Consider the following 23,859-nt stretch of genomic DNA (forward strand, 5'->3'; position numbering starts at 1 on the left):
AGAACCATGGCTCAAAGCATGGCAAAAGCAGCTAATCACTGACTGCTTGGCATGAAATCGATCCCCACAATGTGAGGGTTTTTTAAAACATGGGTCCAATTGAAGGTGCCTTAAAATGCATGCAATAGTTGATTCATCGTTTTCCTGAGTAATTCACTGTTTTTATTTTGGCCAATACAACTGCTCACAGTGCATGAAGGATATTGTCACGGGGTCGTGATGTCGATGAAGGCAGCAGTCGGCGTGTCCAAGAAGAAACTCTTTATTTGGCCGAACTTGTGGCCGGAAAACGGAAAGTCAAACTACAGCAATACACACTGTACACTGATAGCGGCGAACAGAGCGTTGGCCGTCGAAAAACTGACAAGTGGTAAAGCGTGTCCGCTTTTATACATGTGCTATCGAAGGTTCCAGCATTATTGCTGGTGGCCGCATAATATCTCGAAGGAACTAGACTATTCGCATCCTGCACGCAATCTTAACGGAATGATCTAAAACAATCTAGAAGCGTCTGAAACATCACAGCACGCACGGTCTGCGCAGAGTGTTGCAAACAGTCTTCGCGAGTGAAGCCCGAATACATCAAAATACACTCAAACCTCGATATAACGAATTATCGGTTATAACGAAGTAAATGAAGAATAGTCTTGTCATAGATACCGTGTTATCAATAAACTTTTATAACGAATTTTTGGATATAACGAAGTTATTTTCGTGGCAGATGTGACTTTGTTATAATGAGTTTAAGTGTAACACACATGGCAATATGATAGCCTATGGTAAAGTGCTTCCAATACAAAATAAATGCACCTTAATGACACTGACAGATCATATTTGTAGCACAAAGCATTTTTATGTCCTCGAGATGTTAAAGTATAATAAATCTCAGGTTAGGAAACGAACCCTCACCATTTTCAGATACATGCTAACATTAATAATAGCCAATAGGAGTTAATTTATTATAAAAGAATGCGCCCCAGCAGACACTGTAGCAATGTGCTGATGATTACTTTGGCCCACCCAACATCTGTATACAGATTTAATATACTGTGAAATCTCAATATTGCGAGTGCTTCTGCATGTTCCGGCCCAATCAAAATGTTTACACCAGGGCAGGGGATGGAACCTGCTTGCATGCATGAACGCAATGAAGTGAACAAAGCAGAACAAACCAACTGTGCCACAGAGGTAGGTAGAATGATGCGCACTAGCTTCACACTTCAATAAGGATAATTACCTCAAATGTCAGAAAAAATGTGTTTTCCAGGTCATCTCCAGCATAGTCCAACAGGTTTTGCAGGCCCCTGCATTCCATGTGAAATAAAATACGATCAAAGCCTCATCAACTTTTACTGTATTTACCAGAGATGTGCATGAGCTTGAGCTGGCCCAAAAGCCCAGGTCGGGCACATCGAACTCGGGCAGCTCATGCCTCGGGATAGCTAGCAGATGAAACTTGTGTGAGGGCACAATGTTGAAACAGGTGTCAGGTGAGAAGAAAATATCAGGTGAGCAGCACGTCCAGACCCCATGCAGTATCTGTACACTGCACCACTTGTTATAACGTAAACATGAGTGCTTTGCAGCACATAACATGTCAAGTGGCTTATGTGCAGCTCCTAGTGAATTTATGAATACTTTGGCACTCTGAAGTTTCAGACATCTATGTACAGGTAAAGTCACAGCAAAAACTACACATTTTGTTACAAATCTGTTTTCATTATTTGTTGTGCTGTACTATATACTATTTCACAGTTGGTGACATGCGACATGTTGATTGGCCATTGATTAGGCCAGACAGAGCGGGGCTTCACATCCAACATGTCGGCCCGCGCCAGGCCAGGCCACGAGAATACAGCTCGTGCACATCTCTAGCATCTACCAAAGCATAAAAATACAGCCTACTTACTTGGCTAACGTAGGGGAGAGGTCTTGCAAATCCTTCAATGTTGGTTTCCTGCGCAATTGTAAGAGCAAGTTTGCACCAAGGTATGAAATATTTTTATAAAAAGGATAAATTTTAATTCTCCCAAACATCATTACATTTATAATATGCAGTTCAATACCTTAACCCTTTGAGGGTTTTCATCGTACATGTACGGCATGCCTGTATGTTTAAAACGCACGCCTTTTTCCATCCTTTCTCTTGCTTGGCATGTGCTGCCACACTTCGAAAATGTGTGAAATTTTTTTCATGTGGCAATGTCTCGCCGTTGTTTTTTCTGCTCTCCAGAACGGCGCGCCAGCTTTCCCTTGCGCATCCGAGCGCACGCGGTGCAGCTGGTTTCGGTTTCGTCCTTCGGGTGGTTATCGCTTCTCGCTCCCGCAATGCTGATGGCTGTCTGGTTTCTAATCTCTCAAAGGGTGACCGCTTGTTACTCTCGTTTATTGCTCCCTGGAGTGTGATTACATCTGTTTCGGCGCGGTGCTAAATTACACAAACAATGCCGCTGTGGTTGCGTTTCCTGTTTTGAGGACTCTGAAAAATGAACTCCGTCTTGTTGGCAATAAGACGAAAGATTATTATAGCTTTTTCACACGTTTTGCTTTCCGGACAGGCGCACAACCATACAGTTTTCTTCCGTGCGCTCATTCAAACAGTTCGTTTAAGCGATGGAAGTGCACACCAGTTGCTCTGGTGCTAGTGAGTCGAGCGGCGATTCCTCCGATGTGGACTATTTTCCAAGTGTATTTTTGTATGTCTGTGAGCTATGTTTAATACAACGCATAATTTTTATTTATGAAAAATCGTATAAGTGTTTTTTGGGGATTTTGCTTGATATTACTCAAGAATAAACCCTGCGTATGTCACAAAAATGATTTTTTGTCACTTTACGGTCACACAAAAAAATTTTAGACAATTTTTTTTTCTTAAATAGAATCGGCTGAAGAATTTAATTCAGCAATAAAAAAAGTACACATTTTTGTAGTGCATTTCGCAAAAAAATTTGGCCCTCAAAGGGAGAATGCATTTAAGGTGTTGCAGAAAGAAGGACAAATCTGCAAACTAAAGTTGGTAAATATACCTTATTGCTTTTTAAAATTTCTGTCCTTTTATAAGGTTGCAACAGCTGCCAAATTTCATCCCAGAATCTGCTACTGCAGGCACTAACCATGCAGGCACCGACATGAAAAAGTATTTCTATTTAAAAAATCAAAGATAATCTTACCCCTCTAAATTTAAAACAAAATTCAGAGCCCTTTGTGACACTACCAAAAATTATAGCAATTATGTTACACAACCACTTCGTTTACTGAAATTACTGCCATACAATGATGTGCTTCAAGAGTCACAGCTACTGGATGGAAATGCACACGGTGTGGCCTCCTGCATGCTCCGAAAATACCCTGAGGGGGTCTCGTTTACCTGGCCACCACCGTGACACCACAACAGGGGGACACCTAATACATCAAAATTCATTTGCCTCTTAGTTTGTCCCTTGAGGTTTAATCATCACATTAAGATAAAAACAACTTTGAAAATTGTAGCTGCCACAGTTTACTGACGTTAAATAAGCTAAAACTTATTTTTTCCTCTAAACGTGTTAAGGGGGCCCTCCAACACTTTTGAAGCACCTATTTTTAATTTGTGTTTTGTGTAGACTGACGGCTGGGGATAATTTTAGCATAGGTCTAAGCACCGATATCAAATGATTTAGTATTTTAATCACGCAATAAAGTCATTACATCGCTGCAGACAGCATCAGCGTATAGTGGCATGCGCCAGAACTATTGCGGGCGGAAATGACGACGCAGCACGGCAGCCTATGATTGGAGAAATGTAACATTAGAAGTGATCGTGGCGTGGCATCAAAGTTGAGACTACTACAGTAAACTCTCACTTGTACGAACGTCGGTTTAACGAATATTTCAGAATAACGAACTTTTGGAAAATCCCCGGCGATTTTCTTATGCATTCTTTGCAAAAACCTTTCAGTTAAACGAATTTCAGAATAGTTAATTTTTCAGTTGAACGAACTTGATCCGCGGACCCAGGCTCATTTTTTAAATCAATTCAACGAAGTTTTGTGCACTGCAGCACTGGCATAGCCGATGCGAGCCGCCACTTAATCGCCCATCCATCGGCGGCGGCGCGACATCGCTTGTGCGCCGCCGAGGCAAAGCGGCCGTGCGGGTGACGAAAACGAGCCACGTGCGCATCAGTTCGCCCCTTCTTTTTGTGCCTGTCTCATCGGCATCACCGGTATTGTGCGGCCATCTTCATTTCGGGAAACAACAGCGCATTTCACGCGCCGTGCGCTCTTGTAACATCAACCAGAAGAAGAAGAGTGCGACGAGGAAGTCGTAACGGCTGAGGCAGGTTCAAATCCTGTAACTCTAGCCGAGGCAGTAGACTATGTTAGAAAGTTGCGAGACTTCGTGTCTTAGCAAAAAGCTGTGCCAGAGGCAGTGCACAGAAATGTAGACTCTCTGGAAAGCTTTGTCTCTTCTTGCGCTTTAAGGGCACCAGTCCAAATGAAAATTACAGATTTCTTTTCAAAATAAATTGCATTTCACACTTTTGACTCTAATGTCTGCTGTGCCTAATGTTGTTCCATATTCTGGTGAATATTCAGTTTAGTGAACTTTCAGTTAAGTGAACTATTTCCTTGGGTCCCTTGAAGTTCACTCAATTGAGAGTTCACTGTATTGAGTTTCATTTTTCTTTTATGTGCTTTTTGTTCCGTGTTTTTCAATGAACTCCAAATAGACGCCGTCGCAACAAAAAAAGATCACTACAACCACAAAGCCTAACAGAGGCGCTGGCTGCTATTTCGCCTGTTTTTTTTTGCCTGCACCAGTCGGATGTCCATACGGAACGCTTCTCCCTCTTCCCTCTTTTTGCGTCTGTACGTTTGCGAGCTGCCTCTTTCCACACGTGCGGTAGGCTCTTGATAGTTGTTGAAGCGGTGCAAGTAATCCTCTTCGTTGAATGACCTTGTAATTCGTCAGGCTGTTCACCGAACAACCCTCATAGGGGCGACCGTGTTTCACCGCCCTTGCCGCTCCACAAATTTCCTTCTCAGAATGAGAGGAGAAAATGGCGTGAAATTTCGTTGTAAGCAACAGCAGACAAAGCCTCACTAGCCTCGCTTCGAAGCAGTAGCACCTGCTCAAGTTCTCACATGTCAGGCATCAGGCACCACATTCGTTACTATGGCAACCAGGGGCGTAGCCAGAAAATTTTTTTCGGGGGGGGAGGGGGGGGGGAGGGTCAACTATACTTTACGTATGTTCGTGCATGTGTTTGTATGTGTGCGTGTATAATACGCAAGCAAAACTGAAAAATTTCGGGTGGGGTTTTTTGAACCCCCCCAACCCCCCTGGCTACGCCCCTGATGGCAACAACGTCAACAATACGTCGGAAAGGATAACAATGGTGTGCAAACTTCCCTTACATAGGAGCTTTCAGCTCATTTCATGGGGCTCTCTGAAACGTCACAGGGCGAGTGAAATGTGGTCGTGTGACCCTGCGAAAATCGAGTTGAGGGTAGGGTTTTTTTTTTTCCTTGTATTTTGAATTTTCTAAATCGAATAACTACAGACTATGTGTTGCTATCGCTGCCGTTCTTGCTGTACTAACCTGTCCGTCCTTCAGTCTACGCAGCCCACGAGTAAAATATGGGGCGTTCAAGAGTGTTGAAGGGCCCCTTTAAGTGCACACATGCAATAAAGTATCATATACCACAGCTACAAACTAATATTTAGTGTCTGTGTGACCATCTCAAAGTGGATTCAAGCCACTTAGAAGCAATTTCCCTGCACGGTGACTTTCATTCCATGCCGAATTCCAACAGTGAGTATGAAATAAGTACAAAAGACATGAAGTCAATTTATTTAATACCAAATCACGCCTTGTTCCTGCCATTGTTTGTTTCTTTTTTTTTGTGCTGTACATACCTTTGCATCATGCCCACTGATTCGCCCCACAGCCTCACAACATTCCTTGATAGTGGTTTTTGGACTAGATCTAAAAGCCCCTAACCTGGTTGCAAAAAGATGCATTAAGTATAACCTCATTACAACAGACCTTCATAGTGAAGAGAATTTTGGTCTGTTGTAAAAGGGAGTATGTAAAATCCAAGTACTGTCACAACATACTTTTAGGCAAACGCTGAATGGGTCTGTTATAGCCGGAGAGAATTATGAGTCACAAACATGGTCTTATTTTTAATGGGGGACCCAAAAAAGATGCGATTTTTCGAAAATCCCATTTTCAGTTTCTGTAGCCCATTTTCTATCTGATTCCAAAATGTCTTCACTGAAAACTACGAAGAAGTGGTATAAAAAATTTTTTTGCGTCTGCCGACTTGGCGAAAATTGCGGAAATAGCAAAAAAAAAAGCGTTTTTCAAAATTATAGCTTGGCAGCAGCGCAACCAGGCGTCACCATTTTGGGCTCGTCATAAAGAGCATTTCTACGTGTTCAAGTTCTCCGTCTCAGCTAGCTCCTCCATTCAGTAACAAGCGTACAAAAAGTACATGTTTGAAGTTCAATTCAAGGCCTCCGATTGGCTGCTTCTGCCGTGATGCTCGCTTCAGGATCGTTGTCTGCTGCTTGTGCGTCGCGAGATCTTGGCTGTCGAAAATTGCGCTACTTAGTGACGCGTTCGCACTCGTTCTGTGTTCACAGGTCGACGATAATTTAGAACGCTTTAGTTGGCAGCTGCAAGTGGAAGCTCAATCATCAGATTACGATAGCGCGCCACACTCGTCGCAAACATCGCAGACGTGCGTAGAACATCGCAGACGTGCGACTATAATAGTGTTGACTCGTTGCACCCGCTGTTAGAGGTTTTTCTTATCAGCACTTCGGAGCTTATGACGAAGACCACTGTGGAACAACTCTTTGTACTTGCAATCGAGCATGCCGTACTTTGAAACATAGGGCACCGCGGCCACGCACATCACAACCGAGCTTTCTACTCGATGTCGTGGCTAGGCCTAACTTCGCTCACGGTGCCAATGTATGAGACAAATCCGAAATTTGCGGGCAAGAACATTGCGCTAGCGGACATGCAAAAGCGAAGAAGCTACAATGTCCTTCATTGCAAGCAACAAATCGCATCTCCCGCTGGCTCCTCAGAACCACGGATGCGCATTTTGCGCAGAGGCAGCGGACCCCCTAGAGTTACTGTATATGCTACCTTTAGGTAGCATATATACAGTAACACTAGGACCCCCCGGCCAAGCTCGCCGCGCAGCGACCGCTCGGAGAAGCGGTGGCAGCGGCTAGCAATTTCGCGCGTCAGCATCCCAAAACGCAACAACAAGCACGCTGCGCGCCGATTTTTTGTTGCTACAGCTAGGCATAGCTGATCATTGACAGACCGGGGATCGGCGGCCTTCGTTCTTAAATCAGTACGTCGATATCCACGGCGCGCTGTTCCCGTCCTGAAAGTGTGCTAAGCAATGTTTGAAGTCCGAAGTTATTGAATTTGGTATGTCCGTGGTAGAAAAGTCCGCTCTAAAGGAGTCCTGACCACCTTGCTGGCTTGACATTTTAGTCAATTATATCCGAATGTCCGTTGTACCAGAATTCATTGTAAACGAAGCTCAATCAATGGAACAAATACAGAAGTCGGCATAATGCCGCAAATTGGTATGTAATATCCGAATGTCTGTTGTAAACAGATCCGTTGTAACGAGGTTATACTGTAATTAGAAAAGTGCTAGCAAATTTCTCGTCTGCTCTGAACAGGACAATGGCAACAAACTGCAGGATATATATGCTACTGCTGCGAGTGCTGAGCCTGACAAGGGAGTCTATGGGTTGATGAGAAGCCTGAACAGCGGGCATCTCAAATACCCGACACCAGAACTCATCGGCATCTGCAAGCTGGCGTGCAACTTTGTCAACAGAGTAATGAGGTCAGTGGATGTTAAAAGGCGCAATTGGACTTCACAGGTGCTTTTGCCTTTCACCCCCAATGAGGCCACAGTGGCACAGAATTAGCCCCGTGTAGCTTTACTACGCACGTTGCTCCTCTCAGCACTGCTGCCACACTTCATCCTGTGTCCTCTTTCGTGTGCTAGGCAAACGACTCAGAGCATTTCAAGACTCTTTCCGAGATACTTTTGAGGAAGTTACTCCGATCTTGCTCGCCTTTGGACTCGCAGAAGGTTGAAGTAACATCCTCTAAAGTATTTCAGAAAGTTTCTTAGGATGCTCAGGGCCGTTTGCTACGCACATCAATGCAGGACACAGGATGAAGTGCGGCTGACAGCTGACATAAACCAAGAGCACTGTCACGGCCGCTACATAAAAAAAAACAGGTGCGGCCTGCTGCGTGGCGCCGAAACGGCGTCCGGGGCCTAGTTCTCCTTGCGCCCACTCTGGCGCCACCACAACGGTCCAGCTGTTCATGGAGAAGCGCTTCGACAGCCGCGTTTGTACGCCCGACACTTACTCCAATGAGGCCGAAGATAAGGCGTTTTATAGTTGCACATTACAGGTTGAATATAGAAGTCGTTATTAGAACTGCCGATTACCCCACATATGTGAACAGTTTGCCCTGGAGTACCAATGTTTTGTAGAGTGGGCCTCAATACTCTCCACAAATGCTGCCCGTTTGACTCAACTGAAATAAAAAGTGTCACTGAGTCACTGATCCCGTTAATCGACAGGCAGTTGCCGGGAAAGTTCCAAGGGCTGACTTATCGGCCCACCGAAAGGCACCACGAATGTACACACAATTTAAATGTAGGTCCTTTTAATGCGCCAACTAATGCCGGTTGTGGTCCAAAGCAAGAGTTAGAGCCAATAGTTGACAACACAAACAAAATATATTCCGAGTTAAGGCGGTACAAGCACCACGCAAACATCCACACTCGGCTGTATCAATTACAACTCACAACATCACTTAGATGGTGTTTAAAACAACGGGAACAAACTTACCGTGCTACAAATGCACTCTCATCCATTAGAAACTATCCAAGAGCACTTAAAGGCCTTGAATATTCACCAAACGTGTGCAGCCCACAGTTCTTCGAACGTTTCTCGTATATTTCTCTTCCATGAAACACTCAAACAATATCCAGCTCTGGTCACCGTCATTCGGCGACACTCTTCTAAACAGTGCTCCCACGGTGCCATCACTCGATTATCCAAGATCAACTGACCGCACTACACGACTCACACGAACAACATAATTTCTTCGCCGACTTCACCCTACCGTCCTACCCTCCGTTGTCTCTCGTTTGGATCCTTCCCGGTTTCGCGAACACTCCAAGTGATTGTTCGGCTCGTAGCATGTAGCGCAGCGACAGCTAGGGGAAAGGGATTCGTCTCGCCGGTTCGTCCGCGGAATGGGTCGGTTCCACTTTGATTTCTTGAATTCTCCCGATCTGCGTGGCTGTTAGGCTGTCGCGACCGCAACGGCGTTCTCGGTGGAGAGGGTAGGGGTTCGCCCCGAAGCCTTTTGATGCTTGTCTTTTTTTTTCGTTGCGCGCACCCGTTGGGGGTTGCAGTCACCGCAGTGGCTTGATGCTGTAGTCAGGACGCGGCGGCGCGCGGCTGTTTTAGCGCTCGTTTGTTACAGAAAGAATTGCTCTGTTACGAATATTACGCTTGCCGACACTGTAGATCGCATGGGAATACGTGGTACTTCACAGTAGCGTCTTTTCACACGTTCGAGTTGCACAGCGGCACACAACAGGTTCGCGTCATCACAGCGCTAAAAAAAAACCGTCTGCCACACACGCGCACACCAAAAACCGTACTCATGCGCAGGAAACATGAGGCAAGCTGCTCACACGCGCGGTCACACACAAGAAAGACACGGGAAAGCACACGGACACGAATAAATCCTGAGGCGATCACATAGTAACACGAACCAGCGTCTGCCTTGCGGACTGTGCTTGTGGCGCCCTCACCCAAAACAGCTGCCGCTCAGCCGACCCGCGCTCGCCCATTGACGGCGACGCGACGCAGCAGGCCGCACCTGTTTTTTTTATGTAGTGGCCGTGGCACTGTTTGGATCAGATGTGCTTCTCGCCACAGGGTGCTGCCACGTGCCGGCGCTGCGCTCTGCTAACATTACATAGCAAGCCAACTCACGCACAGGAATCCCAATGGGAGACAGCGATCGCGTTTTATCACGCACGCTCGAGGTCATGATGCGCGCTGACGTTAACTTCTTTCCCCTGTGCCGTCCCTCCCTGTGTAGCTTCCAGCACGCTCGTCATGACGAGAGAAGAGAGAAAGCACTTCAAGCACACGACAAATCCCTGTAACTCCGCTCGTTCATGACAGGTTCGAGAAATTTTTGCGGTAACCAATTTGCAAGGCAGAAAGGTCATTTGATGATTACTGGAAAAAGCGGTTCGGGACCCGATTAAGTCTGAGGATTAAACAATAATATGAACACTCTTGAGTAATAGATACATATCATCAATATCAATGGTGAAGTCCAATTATTCTGCTCCTTCTTTAAGTGTGCATATTTTCAGCTTAAGCTTCAACCAAATTGCACTTTGAACACCAAATCTGAGTTCCTGTAATGATAGTATTGTGATTCCTACAGTCAAAATGAATGAATAAATGAATTCATATGTTTTACAAAGCAATACCATGATATCACTATAAAACTCGCCAAAGCAGGGCACTCAGGACTAATTTTGACTACCTGGGGTACTTTAACAAGCACACTACACAGGTGCTTTTGCCTTTCACTCCCAATGAGGCCACGGTGGCACAGAATTAGCCCCGTGTACTTGTGTTCAGTAGCCAATACCATAGCCACTAGGAAACCGCAGTGGTGCAGGGGTGTGCGAATATTCGAACTTTCAAATATTTTTCTAACAGTGTTTGCTATTCAATTCGATTTACACTGGAATTTGACTATTCGATGTATTCAAACTACCAGAAGATGAACACACACAACGTCCTATTTTTTGGACTCCCTACGGACTGCAAAATCGTACAAAAAATTGGGCAGTTCAAAAAAAAGAATTCATGCATTTTTTTTTTATCCCACTCAAGCCGTCAAATATCCACTGCCACGTCCAAAATAGCTTCAATGCCTGCCAGTACACTTATTAGGCATTTTGGTATGCGCCCAGACTCTTGTGAATACATTTGGTACCAGCCGCAAACCCCGCTTAACTACGTGCCAACCGCCAATTGCAAATTTGTATTTCGTGATTAGCACCGCCGATACCAGCAAAGCACGGAATAGATTACAGCTCTCTCACATGGAGCGTTTGGAAATGATATAGCGAAATGCAGGAATTTAGCTTATCACCATTGCCTTGTACTTTTGCACACTGGAACAGTATTCTGAACAACATAGCATCCACGAAACCCAGTCAAAAGGCCTTCAACGTATTGTGAACAAACATACGAAGTCCATGACTTTCAGCAACAAATATGAAAACAACAAATAATACCAATGAATAGTTTTCTTGAAGGCGCAGGCTCTATAGAATAAAAGATAAAATAAACATCTCTTTCTCATTTTGCTCTTTTTCTTATTCTCAATAATGTATTTTCAGTGGCTAAATACTATTCCCTCTATTTTTGCATGAATCAAAACAAAAATGAACAAAAGCTGAATGAATTATTTTTAACTGCAATAAAATATAAGAATATTAAGAAGTGACACCAACTGCTTGAGAAGCTTCTTGTAGAGCACCAGTGGGAATGGCAGAGCAATGATGGTGAAGTTGTATATGGCCAGACCACAGACGATGCCAATCAGGTAGTACATGACATCTTCTTCAAAACTCTGCAAAAAGTTGCGTAAAAAGGCGACTGCAGTGCATGCATCTTCAACAGATGAAATGCACGCCCACATGCAAAGAATAACCCATACGACATCTTGGACTGCTTTTATGCAAGGCACAGCAATACTACTGTCAGTTTTTGCTTAGAATAGTGTAGAGGTATTACTAATTTGCAAAACATGGCAGAAACAGCAGCATTGCTGAAGAATCAAAAATTAAATTCAGGACCTCAATAGGAGCCCTCTATAAGTGTACTGTTGATTACTTTAGGAGATACTACTGGGGAATTGTTGTGTCTTACAGTGCAGACTACATGAAACAAAATAGCTTATCCATCAGGATAAACCAAAGAGACCAGAACATGTTCTATCAAGAGTATAACCCCAACACCTTCAACACGCAACAAATCAAGTTCTGAATCAAAGCTTATTAAGAAACCTAGAAAACCTATAATAATCTGCAAGTACAGTACAGTCCACAATTAAAGGAGCACATGTTTAGTATTAAGGCCAAATCACATGCAGCGTTTTTGCCGGCGTTTTCTGGCATTGCATCTCTCGGTGGCGTCACATGAACGCCGTCAGAGAGGTCAGCCAACCACATGAGAAGTGCTGAGGCCAGCGCCAGCCCAGCATCACAGAATGTGACCAGAGGGAATGAACCTCAAATCTCACAAAGCAGTGTGTAATTTCCGTCAATGAACTTACAAGAAATATTCCTGAACATAGCATTCATTTGTAGTTTTGTAGTATGAAAAATGAGACAGTGCCGCCGAAAGGTTTTTTTTTTTATGTTACTTCTAGCACCAGCTGTTGAGATTAAGAAAACCACAAACTTGCAATATATGGTCTCTGAGCTTGAAGTAGCACTCACTGTCGCACGTCTTTGAGGCCATGTATTTGGCCAATATAACCATTCCTGCCAAGCCATTTTATTAATATCCTTAGAACCAGAATTAAGGACTCTACCGGATATGCTTGGAAGAGAAACGAGACTGTCACTCAGTGCTCATGCTGCTAACAAAAAACCCTGTTTGGTCACTTTTGGTGAAAAAATTTGCAGTGCCTGCAGGTGCATTGCTTCGCAAGGAACCTTGATCAGACTGGTGCAAACGCACACACCCTATTTCTACAGAAATCAGCAGACGGCTCATACCTTTGTGAGTGCTGTGCTCTCACCACTTAGTTTGCATTGAAGCAATAGACAGCACAAAGGTTGCTTCGCTCACTACACCAGCGACACTCCCTTATGCCAGCATTTTGCAGAGTTATGCAAGATTGAATGTTAAAGAAGTTACCTGCTAACGTACAACATTTCAATTTGTTGCTACCACATTCATTGCTTTGCCCTTGCAGCGAAACTGAATTTTTTTTTTCTGTGATTGGTAGCGGAAATCACCAGGAAGTGCTCAAGTAAGGCATGTTAAGTGTGTTCAGATAGGGATGGTTAGAGGAGAGGGAGCGGTGTCCAGACTATTTTGTAGTTTCTATGAAATTTTTATATAGCACTGAAAAATTCCTCCACACTTTCAAATCGCCCTTATTTTTCCAGTACACACCTTTGTTTGAGGACTAAAAATTCAATGGAGACAAGATGGAAAATGCAACATTTGCTCTATAACACCGTTCTCACATTAAGAGGATCTAAAAGCTGTGATGCTTTGATACTTTTTATATTTACCTTAACTTCCTTAGCTTCACACCCACAGTATCACATTTATTTATTTACTTATTTATTACCTTCAGGGTCTTCACATTACAGAGGGGATGGCACAGACATAGTAAATGAGTGCAATAAAAAAAAAAGCAATAATATGAACACAAACAGGGTGAGAAATGATACAATATATTAGTGGTGTAATTATACAAAGGAACCATTGATCGGCCGATCCCACGTTAGAGTGGAAAAATATCAAAGTTAACATTGAAGTCAATATCATTACCACAGTGTGTGTAGTAGAGTACATAACTTAGAGCAAATAATAATTACAGCACATAATAATAAAACAACAGTACTGAAGTAGAGGAACATGGGCAGGACTGAAAAGGGGAGAGGAGAGAGCGCGTGGCAGATAGCCTCGCGCTGCCTATGTGGCGCGGTGCAGTGGCAAAATATGAAAATAAAAGGAGAGAATGGTGTCATTCCCAACTACTGGCTACACTCTCGTCATGAACGCGTCTTTGTTTTACGTTTTCTTCTTGATATCTATGTTCTGTTGGGGCATTTCAGCGAAAAATGCTTCCTTTCGATAAGGATTGTTGCTATCACAGAAACAAAAAGCAAAACAAATTCTGGCACAGATCAGACTTGCACAACAAAATAAAGCGATAACAAAGAAAGAAAACTGCAAGAAGGGGTGCAGGCAATACATGGAACAGCACCGCTCTCTCCTTTCAGTTTTCACATTTCGCCACAGTGCAGTGCCACATGTGCGGTATGAGGCTATTCGCCATGCACTCCTGTGTTGCCTTTCATAAAAATGACTGCTGTACTGAGAAAAAAATTATGCAAGTTTTTTTTATGTTATACAGTGAAATCTCAATAATTCAAATTCCAATGGGACTGGCACTTTGTTCAAATGCTAAAACAAAGTTTGAGCTAAGAGGAAACCCAATGACCTGAACTGCCTTACTGGACTGGCACTGCTTGTGCTGTCTTCCATGTGCACCGGTAGATGGGAGAGGAAAGCCTGATGGGCATTTATTTAAAAGGGAAAAGAAAAGGTGAAACTTGCTTCTGCAGTCCTTTAGAGGGCACAGCTCATAGTAGAAGGAGCAGAGGAATAAAAGAAAAGGTGAAAGAGACATTTGAACCAAAGTGCGGAGTGGATGTGCGCATATCTGCGACTGCCGACCTTCGTCGACCAAGTGATGAAGGCTGTGTAGCTTGCGACCAGTGTGCCAGAGCTTTCCCAGCTGTAGCATGTGCAACTTAGTGAAGGGGGTAATAAGGATGGGGAAAGCAGACAAATGTGCACAGGAGCAGCAGGTGGAAGGTGGGATGGTTCAGGAGAGCATGAGTGAGACCGACCGTGCATGCATGCTCTGTGTGGCAGCTGCTAAATGAGCATATAGGCAGCTGGCATTCCTTGTCTTGCACGCAATCTGTGGTGAGGTGGCTGGCAGCTACATGGGCATCGTTTTGCTGCTTGCCTAGTGTAGGCAGTCGCATTATCTAAAAGTTGCCCTCGCACACTGATGTGAGAGGCAACATTATGACTTTTGCGAAAGGTGGTTCCATAGGTGCGAGAAATTTTGTATAAGATAATCGCTGGACAATTTTTAAAGTTTGAACTCATGAAGTATTATATTATACAATTACAGTAGAATCTTGATGCACAAATTCCTCGAGGGCACCCAAAATATTCGTATAATGCAAAATTTGTATGACCCAAAACAAGCCAACTTGTAAATAAAGAAGTCTGGCTCAACTTCTTCCACACAAAACATTCATAGTGTCCAATCGTTTGCACTACTGTAGTTTTGATGTCACTGATAAGCCCTGCCTGATATGCATAAGACTGGGCCGTAATCTCATCACTCCCGCAACCCCACTTATAGGGGGCGTGTGGCCATCAGATCACATAAACCATTTAAAAAAAAACAGATTTCAGGAAAGCCTTTGTTTTGGCATCTGAAATGCCCAATCTATGCTATATCAAAACAATTCCGCTGAAAACGCACTCGAATATACTTAAAAGAAATAATTTCTTTTATCACGATGGATTCTAAAAATTGAGCTCACGGTCACACAAGAGCACTGGAACTCGTGAAGCCATTGCTCATCTTTACCGTCCCTGAGCGCCGCCATCTTAATATCATTAGAAACCTGAAACTTTCACGTTTCCGTTCCCGCTCTCCTCACCTACAATGGCTACATAAGAAAGCTAAGAGGCATCAGCTGCTACTGGTCTGCGGCCTGGAGCCATTAACATGGCGGAGCCTCGTAATCTGTATGCACAGAGTGCAGAGCAGACTAAACATTGGAGCCCCTCCTGTACACCTGCCCCGCACTTGACCATCAGCAAGCTGCTATGGTTGCCGTGCTCCATCACCAGGGTCTGCATGTGGCTACAAAGAGGGCCTGTTGCTCTCTGCCCGCAACCACAGCCAGGTCTTCAAAGCAATCTCAATTCCCTGGAGACACTGGCCTGGACAACAGGCTATAGAGGCCATCCACCACATTCTGTGCTTTGGACACTGCTCTCCTCTCCTCCACTTCCCATACTTTCTGTCCCCATCCCTATCCACCCTACTGACACTGAGCCGTGCTCCCAATATGGGCTGCAGAAATATGGTCTTTTCCTCACCTCAACCTCATCTCTCCCTCTCTCTCTCCTGGCCCCTACAGCAACTGTGCAAGGCTGCTACCGGCGGAGCGCTTGCCTGTTAGGCCTTTTCGCGTAGACTTGGTTGATCAGCCACTTCTTTGTTAAAGGGGCCCTGCGATACAAATTAAGCATGTTGTTTTCATTGCTTCTTCTGGTACTGTGCAATGTAGCGTTATCGTAACGCACATAAAAATGCCGCAAACAGAGTAGTTATAAATTTATCTGAAGAGAGAAAAGCACCTTTTACTCCAACTACAGCGACACACAGTGGCGGTTTTTGGTGTCGTGACATTCAGTCATGTGACAGTGATGCCAGGGTCAGCATATTTTGATTGGTATGACACGCCAAGTCACACGTAACATCCTTATGGTCCCAGCTATGCTACTGTGTGCTCAAAAATATGAAAATGTTCTTTATACCTTATAAGATACAAAAGGATTTCTGTTTATAAATATCATATTTTGAAAACAACTGAAACATGACATTAGGTGTGCTGTGCAACAGTTTGCAAAGGCCACCATGAGTTGAGCCTTCTAGTATGTCTCCGTTATAATAATAATAATACTTATACTTGCTGGGGTTTTCTGGGTCAAAACCACAATATGATTATGAGGCATGCTTTTGGTGGGGGGGGGGGGACTTTTGGCTAATTTCAACTACCTGGGGTTCTTTAATGTACACTTAAGTATAAGTACACACGTGTCCTAGTATTTTGCCCTCATCGAAATGCAGTCACAGTGGCTGGAAATTTAAGCCGCGTCCTCGAGCTTAGCAGCATGACAACTTGCCTGTTAAGCTACCATGGCACGTTAAAGGGGTTATGAACCACTTTTCCAAGTAATGATCTAATGGCCTCAGTATCGGAGTGTACTGCCTCCCGAATCGATTGCCGCAAAAATTTCTCGAATCCGTCAAGAATCAGCGGAGTTACGGGGGTTTGGCGCACGCTCCCAGCGCTTTCTCTTTTCTCGTGCCGGCGAGCGCACTGGAAGCTAGACAGGGAGGGATGGCATGGGGGAAAGAAGTTACGCCAGCGCGCGTCATGAAACGCGATCGCTCTCCCGCTGTGATTCGCTTGCGCGAGTGCGGCTACCGTGTACTGAGGAGTGCGGCGCCGGCAAGTGGCGGCACCCCGCGGCAAGAAGCGCATCTGATCCGAACGCCGCTCTCGATTTACGTCGGCTATCGGCCAATAAGCATGCTATGTCTCTTGCTACGTACAGCGGACAGACGCCCCGCCCACCGACGAGAGTGAGAACCGGCCTCTGTTTGAAAAGAGGGTGCCTAGGGAAACGGCAACTTCGCGCTCCGCTTGTGGCCATTACGCGGCGCGCACGACTGTAATATTTGGCAGAGCAGTTCATAGCCGTGTCAGCTTTCCGCAGGATGTGTTTTTTCAATCAGCCCAAGGGGTGCTTCATGACCCCTTTAACAAGTCTCTATAAGAGGCCTCCAGTGATTGGAAGCAACCAGTGATGTCACTGGGAGAGTGAAATAGAAATGGAACGTTTATCTTGTCATCTGCTCGGGTTCTTAACTTTGAGGAGATAACTTCAGTTCCAGTGCACCAATTTTAATCACTTTTTTCATTAATCTCAGTATTCAACATCACATGCAGGGCCCTTTTAATCGCACTGCATTCATAGACTGCGAATCAATGCTTGTTTAAGAAAATAAATGTTCAAATGCTGACACGCATATGCAAAGCATTATGCAAGCTGTTTCTGCTTCCGTACCCCAAAAAAGAGCAAACTGCTATCATAACAATAAGATGAACCAGTAATTAGATCGCACCGGAATGAAAAAAGTCATCAGTACATCTTGTAATCTCTTTCAGTGTTGCTAATAAAGTGAAAGTGATGGAAACCCATTGCCCTTTGTCGTCAATCTACCTATTCCGTATCAGACAACGCTCTTGTGCAGTTTTACTTGGAGACCAGAGACCCTGGTGTTGCACTGCTCTGCTTAAACTGCTCTGCTTAACTGCAAGGTTGAGGTTTGTGTACACGCATCCTTGGTCCTGTTGTGGGAATGTCCACATGTAATGTCATCATTAGTGAAAAAAATGTATTACAGTAGACTCCTGTTAAACGAAAGCTGAAGGGACCAGGAAAATATGTTTCATTTAACAGGAGTTTCGTTTACTGAGAGATGAAAAGGGGTGCAGGATTCAAGCACAAAACCAATCATCTTAGAGGCAGTTGTTCCATTTAAGCAGCAATTTCATTTAAGAGAGTTTCGTTTATTGAGAGTCTGCTGTAGTTGCTCTTAAATATGCGAATAGCAGAAAAAAATGCATCTGCACCACAGATCCTTGAAAAGACAACATCAGTCCCGGACTGCTGGGCGTGCCATTGTGTGTGGTTGTTTTTACACACGAAAATTATTGCTTTGACATATGAAGTTTCCAGAGGTAGTAGTGAAGTTTCACCAAATCATTTCCCCACTTAGGCTGCCTGGTTACACGTAAAGCTTTCAAAGCTGTGACAGTGGTAAAATCACCCAGCATGTCCATTGCTGTATAGCTGTTTCGCACTCGCCGATAGCATTGGTTCGCTAGCTGACCAACTCACTGATGAGCACACAGAAACAGCTTTGAAATGCGGGATATTCGCGCAGGCGAGCACAGCACAGGCCCGCGGGACCCTATGAAAAGCAAATGAAAGGCCCTAGACGCCACTCATGATGCAAGGGTGCCGCAAGGATGAAGCAATGAATGCGATAGAAAACGAACTGGAATGTTATACGAGGTAAGGCTAGTAGCTCACTCCTTTAACAAGAGACTTGGCATAACTCAACAAAACGCTGACAATGCTAGCATAAGGAAATGCAGCCACTGTAGAGAGTGATACAACCTGTCTATCACTTCATTGCAAACCAAGCAGTGAGAACACAACGCGTACAAAGGTATGAGCCGTCTGTTGATTCCTGTACAGGGTACGGCTGCGCAACCGCAGGCGACCATGTCTGGCAGGTCAAAGTACACAGTTCATGCTGGAGCCCCCTCTGGCACCCCTCCACGCACTTTTCGCACAATGGAAATGACCGGCCCATTTCCTCCCTGCTTGAGCCCCTATCGTAGGCAGCACTCACACGCTTTCGCTTGCACATAGAACATACAATGCACGATGGAATGTTATCGATTTGGACTTCATACAGAACATTGTGGCGATGGCCAAAAATGTGCCTGGAGTGTCCATATAATTGCTATCGCAATAAAATATGCTTATTTCTGCCACCCATACGATAGCATGGCTCAGCTTTGTGAAGGGGCGCGAGGGAAGAGGAGCGAAAGGCAGAAGATAGCGGAAAGAAGGGGCTATCTTCACAACATGAGTACCCACATCATCGAGTGCCAGGTCGAATACGTTTGCCCATTCGAAAAACTTGTGGTTGTTCAATGGCACTGCAAATCGTACCCAGTACCTCCGGCAATGGAGGCAGATGCTCTATCACTTGCCCATTACAGTTACGGCGCTTGCCTTAAGGAATGGGCACTTGGCTCCTTTCACCTCACCTTACCTCTTGCTCCTGCTAGGCCGGCAGAGGCTCGTGGTTGAAGGGAGACAGGGGTGAAGACCAGTTGCGCTGGCCTGCTTGCATGCGCTAATGGTTCACACATTCATACAACCCCCCACAATGGATTCATAAACAATTTATGTAAGCCTGATTCACAGCGTATATGATGTAGTACACCCTGGACATCTAAAATAATTTTGCATCATCACAAAATTTGGATCAATCATAATCGAGTGATCAAGTTCCACTCTACGTACAACTTTACAGGGACAAGCCATGCAGTCTCAATTAATGGTCAACTTGAATGGAGAGATTTTCAATTATCTCTACTGCAACACATAACAGATGACAACAGATAATCTTGAGGAAGCCTAACTAAAATTAGAGATTACTGTTAAGTTTCAAAATATGTGCCTAAAAACTGAAAATTTTAACCCCCTCATGACGAGATTTCAGAAATACCAGTCGCCAAAATTGAAAAATAGCTGTACATAAGAAAGACCAAATAATCTTTGTGGTTAGCTTAGAATATAGTGAACTATGCAAAAAGAAGTTTTTAAAAAAATACACCATACAATATGCACAATAAAATTGTCAAGGAAAGCCCATTTTTCTTATAGCCACTTGTTCAAAAGGTTTGTTTTATATTCTTTATGTTGCGGGCTCGCACAGATAAGGAGGAATGTTATTATAACTATAAAAAATATGAAAGCTCAGAAAAATTATTGTTGTTTTTTAGATGGTAAGAACATTGCAAAACAGGGTAAGCAGCATACTCCACTTTGTCTCATTTAAAGGGCCCCTCACCAGGATTGACAATTTTGAGCTGACGAGCACAATGCATGCAGTGGGCGTTCAATAATAATAATAATAATAATAATAATATCTGGGGTTTAACGTCCCAAAACCAGGATATGATTATGAGAGACGCCGTAGTGGAGGGCTCCGGAAATTTCGACCACCTGGGGATCTTTAACGTGCACCTAAATCTAAGTACACGGGCCTCAAACATTTTTGCCTCCATCGAAAATGCAGCCGCCGCAGCCGGGATTCGATCCCGCGACCTTCGGGTCAGCAGTCGAGCGCCATAACCACTAGACCACCGTGGCGGGGCGCAGTGGGCGTTCACGATTACGCCTGCCAAAATTTGCAATGCTACGCGCCACGTAAACGGGTCAAATTTCAAGCTGAACGCTGCTTTCCCTTCTTCTCGCGGCCGCGCGCCCAGAGAATGAGGGGATGACGTATTTGGTTGAATGGCCCTACGTAGATGGTAGTGCTGTGACGTCGCTCCTCTACGTAGACGACTGTGCTCTGACATCGCCAACAGTAGCACGTGACCCTGCGATAATTATTTGACACGACGTGTAGTTTGTGTAATTTGTTGCTTGAATGGATGAATAAAACTTGACAGCAATAATAAAACACACAAAGGGAATATGTGCGTTTTCTTTTTTAATTTTTACTGCGAATCGCAGCGAGATTCGAGACTACTCTACCTCCGTTTCGCACGCGTTCGTGTTCTCGCGCTTTGCGCATCGTGCAGACGCCACCCTTTACAACGAAACTAATTTTCTACCGCGTTCCAGCGCTCATCAAGCTCATTTATCCTCCCGCGTCTAACTAGATGTTCATGTGACACACCGCTAGTCTCGCGTCCGTACAAATGTCGCAGCTTTCGTGCTCAGTAATAGGCTGAAAGCCAAGTGATCGGCGAGTGCGCATTCGGCATAACTTACAGAGATGAAGCGCAAAGAACGCCGCCACAACACCGCTCGCGTCTCGGGGGCTCGGGCTGGTTCTTGCACGTCATGCACTCGTGACATTGCGTGCGCATGATGTGTTCATGCATATGCGTTATGTGATCCTCCCGCTCGTGTGCCAAAGAGGGCAGGGAAGGGATTTGGCTTGCGAAGGCTACACGGGGCGAGCGGCAAGGGTTTGCAGCTCGCCTCCTCGCATCATGGTTTCGCGCCGCTACAAATTATTGTTTTTCTCAGTTTCTAACGGACCGATTAGAAAAATTCTTGTGGCATAATGCTCTTTATTGGGCTCGCAACAACTTGCAATGTCTAACTAAAATTCGTTATGTCACCTGGTGAGGGGCCCTTTAAGATTTTTTCATGTTGCAACAAACGCTTTCACTGAAAATATAATGTTGACACAACATGTGAAGGGATTGTATCAAAATTTCATTGAATAAAGAAATAATTGGAACCCCCTCTTTCTATCTTTATATGAACACCCCCTGTTACTACTGAATATGCATTAATATTGCACGGCAATTTAAGAAAAACCAGTCTAAAATTTTCTTTACTATCCCATTCAAATTGGGGTGAGTAGTGCTGGCACAATGTGCAGAAACATATCAAAATATACAGAATAAAAATTTAAACTTACAGAATAAGCTTGGAGAATAAAAATTTAAAGAAGCAAGCTCTTGTGCTTAAGAATGATTACAACTCTAAAAATGATGTTCCTCGTACTCAATGATGTTGTGATGGCTCAGCCCTACAGCTCCCTTGCTTAATGTATCCTCCCTAGCCAGCATGTAGCAGCATGCTAGTCTTGCAGTGCCAGTTTACAACTTTTGTGACTAGTGTACGTAAAAATGCAGAGTGTTCTACATTTAATAACTTCTGACAACTTGTTCTTTCCTGACAATCCTCGAACATTTCCCTGCCCTAAACACAAGAAATGATGTTGAGTGCAAGCATGCAACACAGGCAGTAGTAGTTATTTTATTTGATCATTTTGCTCATTTTATAAATTAGAAATTGCATAAATGATGCTCCTTCAATGCCCCTATAAAGGCAAACCATAGGAAATTTTAGAATCCTGTAAGAACTTCCAGTGGCGTAAATCATGGGGGGGTCAGGGGGGTCCTGACCCCCCTTGTGTTCAGGCTGCAGGGGGGGGGGGACACCCCTTGCAAGTGTCCCCCAGTTGAGATTTACCTTTCAGACGTCATATTTGAATTTCTTGAACATCATACTTTAATTTGAATTAAGGATAGCGCACTTTCCGTAAAACCAACTCTGAAATCTGAACCCTTCCAATAATAAGAAACAAAGTACAAAAGTAAAAGCTGCTTGTCGTTTCATAAAGTACTGTACAGCATGAGCTTTCTTGAATGCTATGGTTACTTGAGACGTGCCTGAAATGCTCATTACGCTCAAGTTTGAAATGGATAATAAAGGATCCCCGATCATCTACCTTTATTTACGTGGACTATTTGTTGGAAGCCATTCAGAATGAAGTATAAATGCGATTGCTCGACTATGATTGTGTTATTTTAATAAAAATTGCCGGTGAACATAAAACTGCTTTACAAGAAAGCTTCCTGGGGCAAATCGCGGGAGGCCTTTTCTAATACGTTTACATGAAGGGCAATGGAGAAGTTAGAAAGAAAAGCTGTAACTTTACGCTTTATCACAAAAAAAGTGCTAGCAATTTGTCTTTCATGGTTTAAACCGAATAAAATGGCTGGAAGGAAGGTAGGAGAGGGAAGAGAAGCAGGGATGTTAACCAGTCTAGGAAAATCGGTATGCTAGCCTACACTGGGGAAAGGGATGGGGGAGTTTCAAAGATAGAGGTAGAGAGAAAGAGAAAGAGCTGGCAATATGCTATTGTTACGCTTAAAACGAACGTTTCTTTTTATATTTCATATGAAAGTATGATTTTAATTTTGATATAATAAAAATAAAACATTTTTGTCAGAACAAAATGGTCGCCATCACACGAGGTGTGTCTCCCCTCGTAATTTTTCTGGATTTACGCCATTGAGAACTTCCACAAAGATCCAATGAAACGAAGTGCTTTGGCTTCCAAAATGGCGTGTTTATTACCATTACTATAATATAAGAAATTAAAACACAACAAACTTTTACAAGCTTTTCTGCCCGTACGATTGCCACGATCAAAAGGTTGACATTGGAAGAGTAACAAAATATAAGTTATAACTTTCCGTCAGATAAGAAATACCTAACATGGAGAAAATAAAACTGTGCCTACATACAGGACACAAGAAGAAAGAAGTGGACGGGACCAGCGCAAAGAAAGAAGTGGACGCTGGTCCCGTCCACTTCTTTCTTCTTGTGTCCTGTACGTAGGCACAGTTTTATGTTTTCCATGTCTTACCTACTAGCCCCCCCCGTACGCTTCTTGAGTTCATACCTAATATGTTGCTACGAGCTGTTATGCCTAATCAAATGGCTGGATTCATTGGGTACCTTAGAAATCAATACGTGCAAAAACAAATACTAGAATGTTACAGTGCATGA

The 23,859-nt window shown here is 44.0% G+C and overlaps 1 protein-coding gene across 4 annotated transcripts in view; it reads right to left on the reverse strand.

Annotated features, from left to right (window-relative positions):
- The window catches only part of LOC119402474 (probable E3 ubiquitin-protein ligase HERC4), a 203,116-nt gene that overhangs the window by 48,097 nt on the left and 131,160 nt on the right, over positions 1-23,859 (reverse strand). For all 4 annotated transcript variants that reach the window (XM_037669632.2, XM_037669639.2, XM_037669628.2 and 1 more), the window contains 3 exons: positions 11,610-11,728; positions 1,910-1,957; positions 1,238-1,304 (listed from right to left, as the gene is read on the reverse strand). In XM_037669632.2, coding sequence (XP_037525560.1) covers positions 1,238-1,304; positions 1,910-1,957; positions 11,610-11,728 — 234 coding nt within the window. The remainder of the gene's footprint in view (positions 1-1,237; positions 1,305-1,909; positions 1,958-11,609; positions 11,729-23,859) is intronic.

Source organism: Rhipicephalus sanguineus, chromosome 1 (assembly GCF_013339695.2).
Source record: "Rhipicephalus sanguineus isolate Rsan-2018 chromosome 1, BIME_Rsan_1.4, whole genome shotgun sequence".
NCBI lineage: Eukaryota > Metazoa > Arthropoda > Arachnida > Ixodida > Ixodidae > Rhipicephalus > Rhipicephalus sanguineus.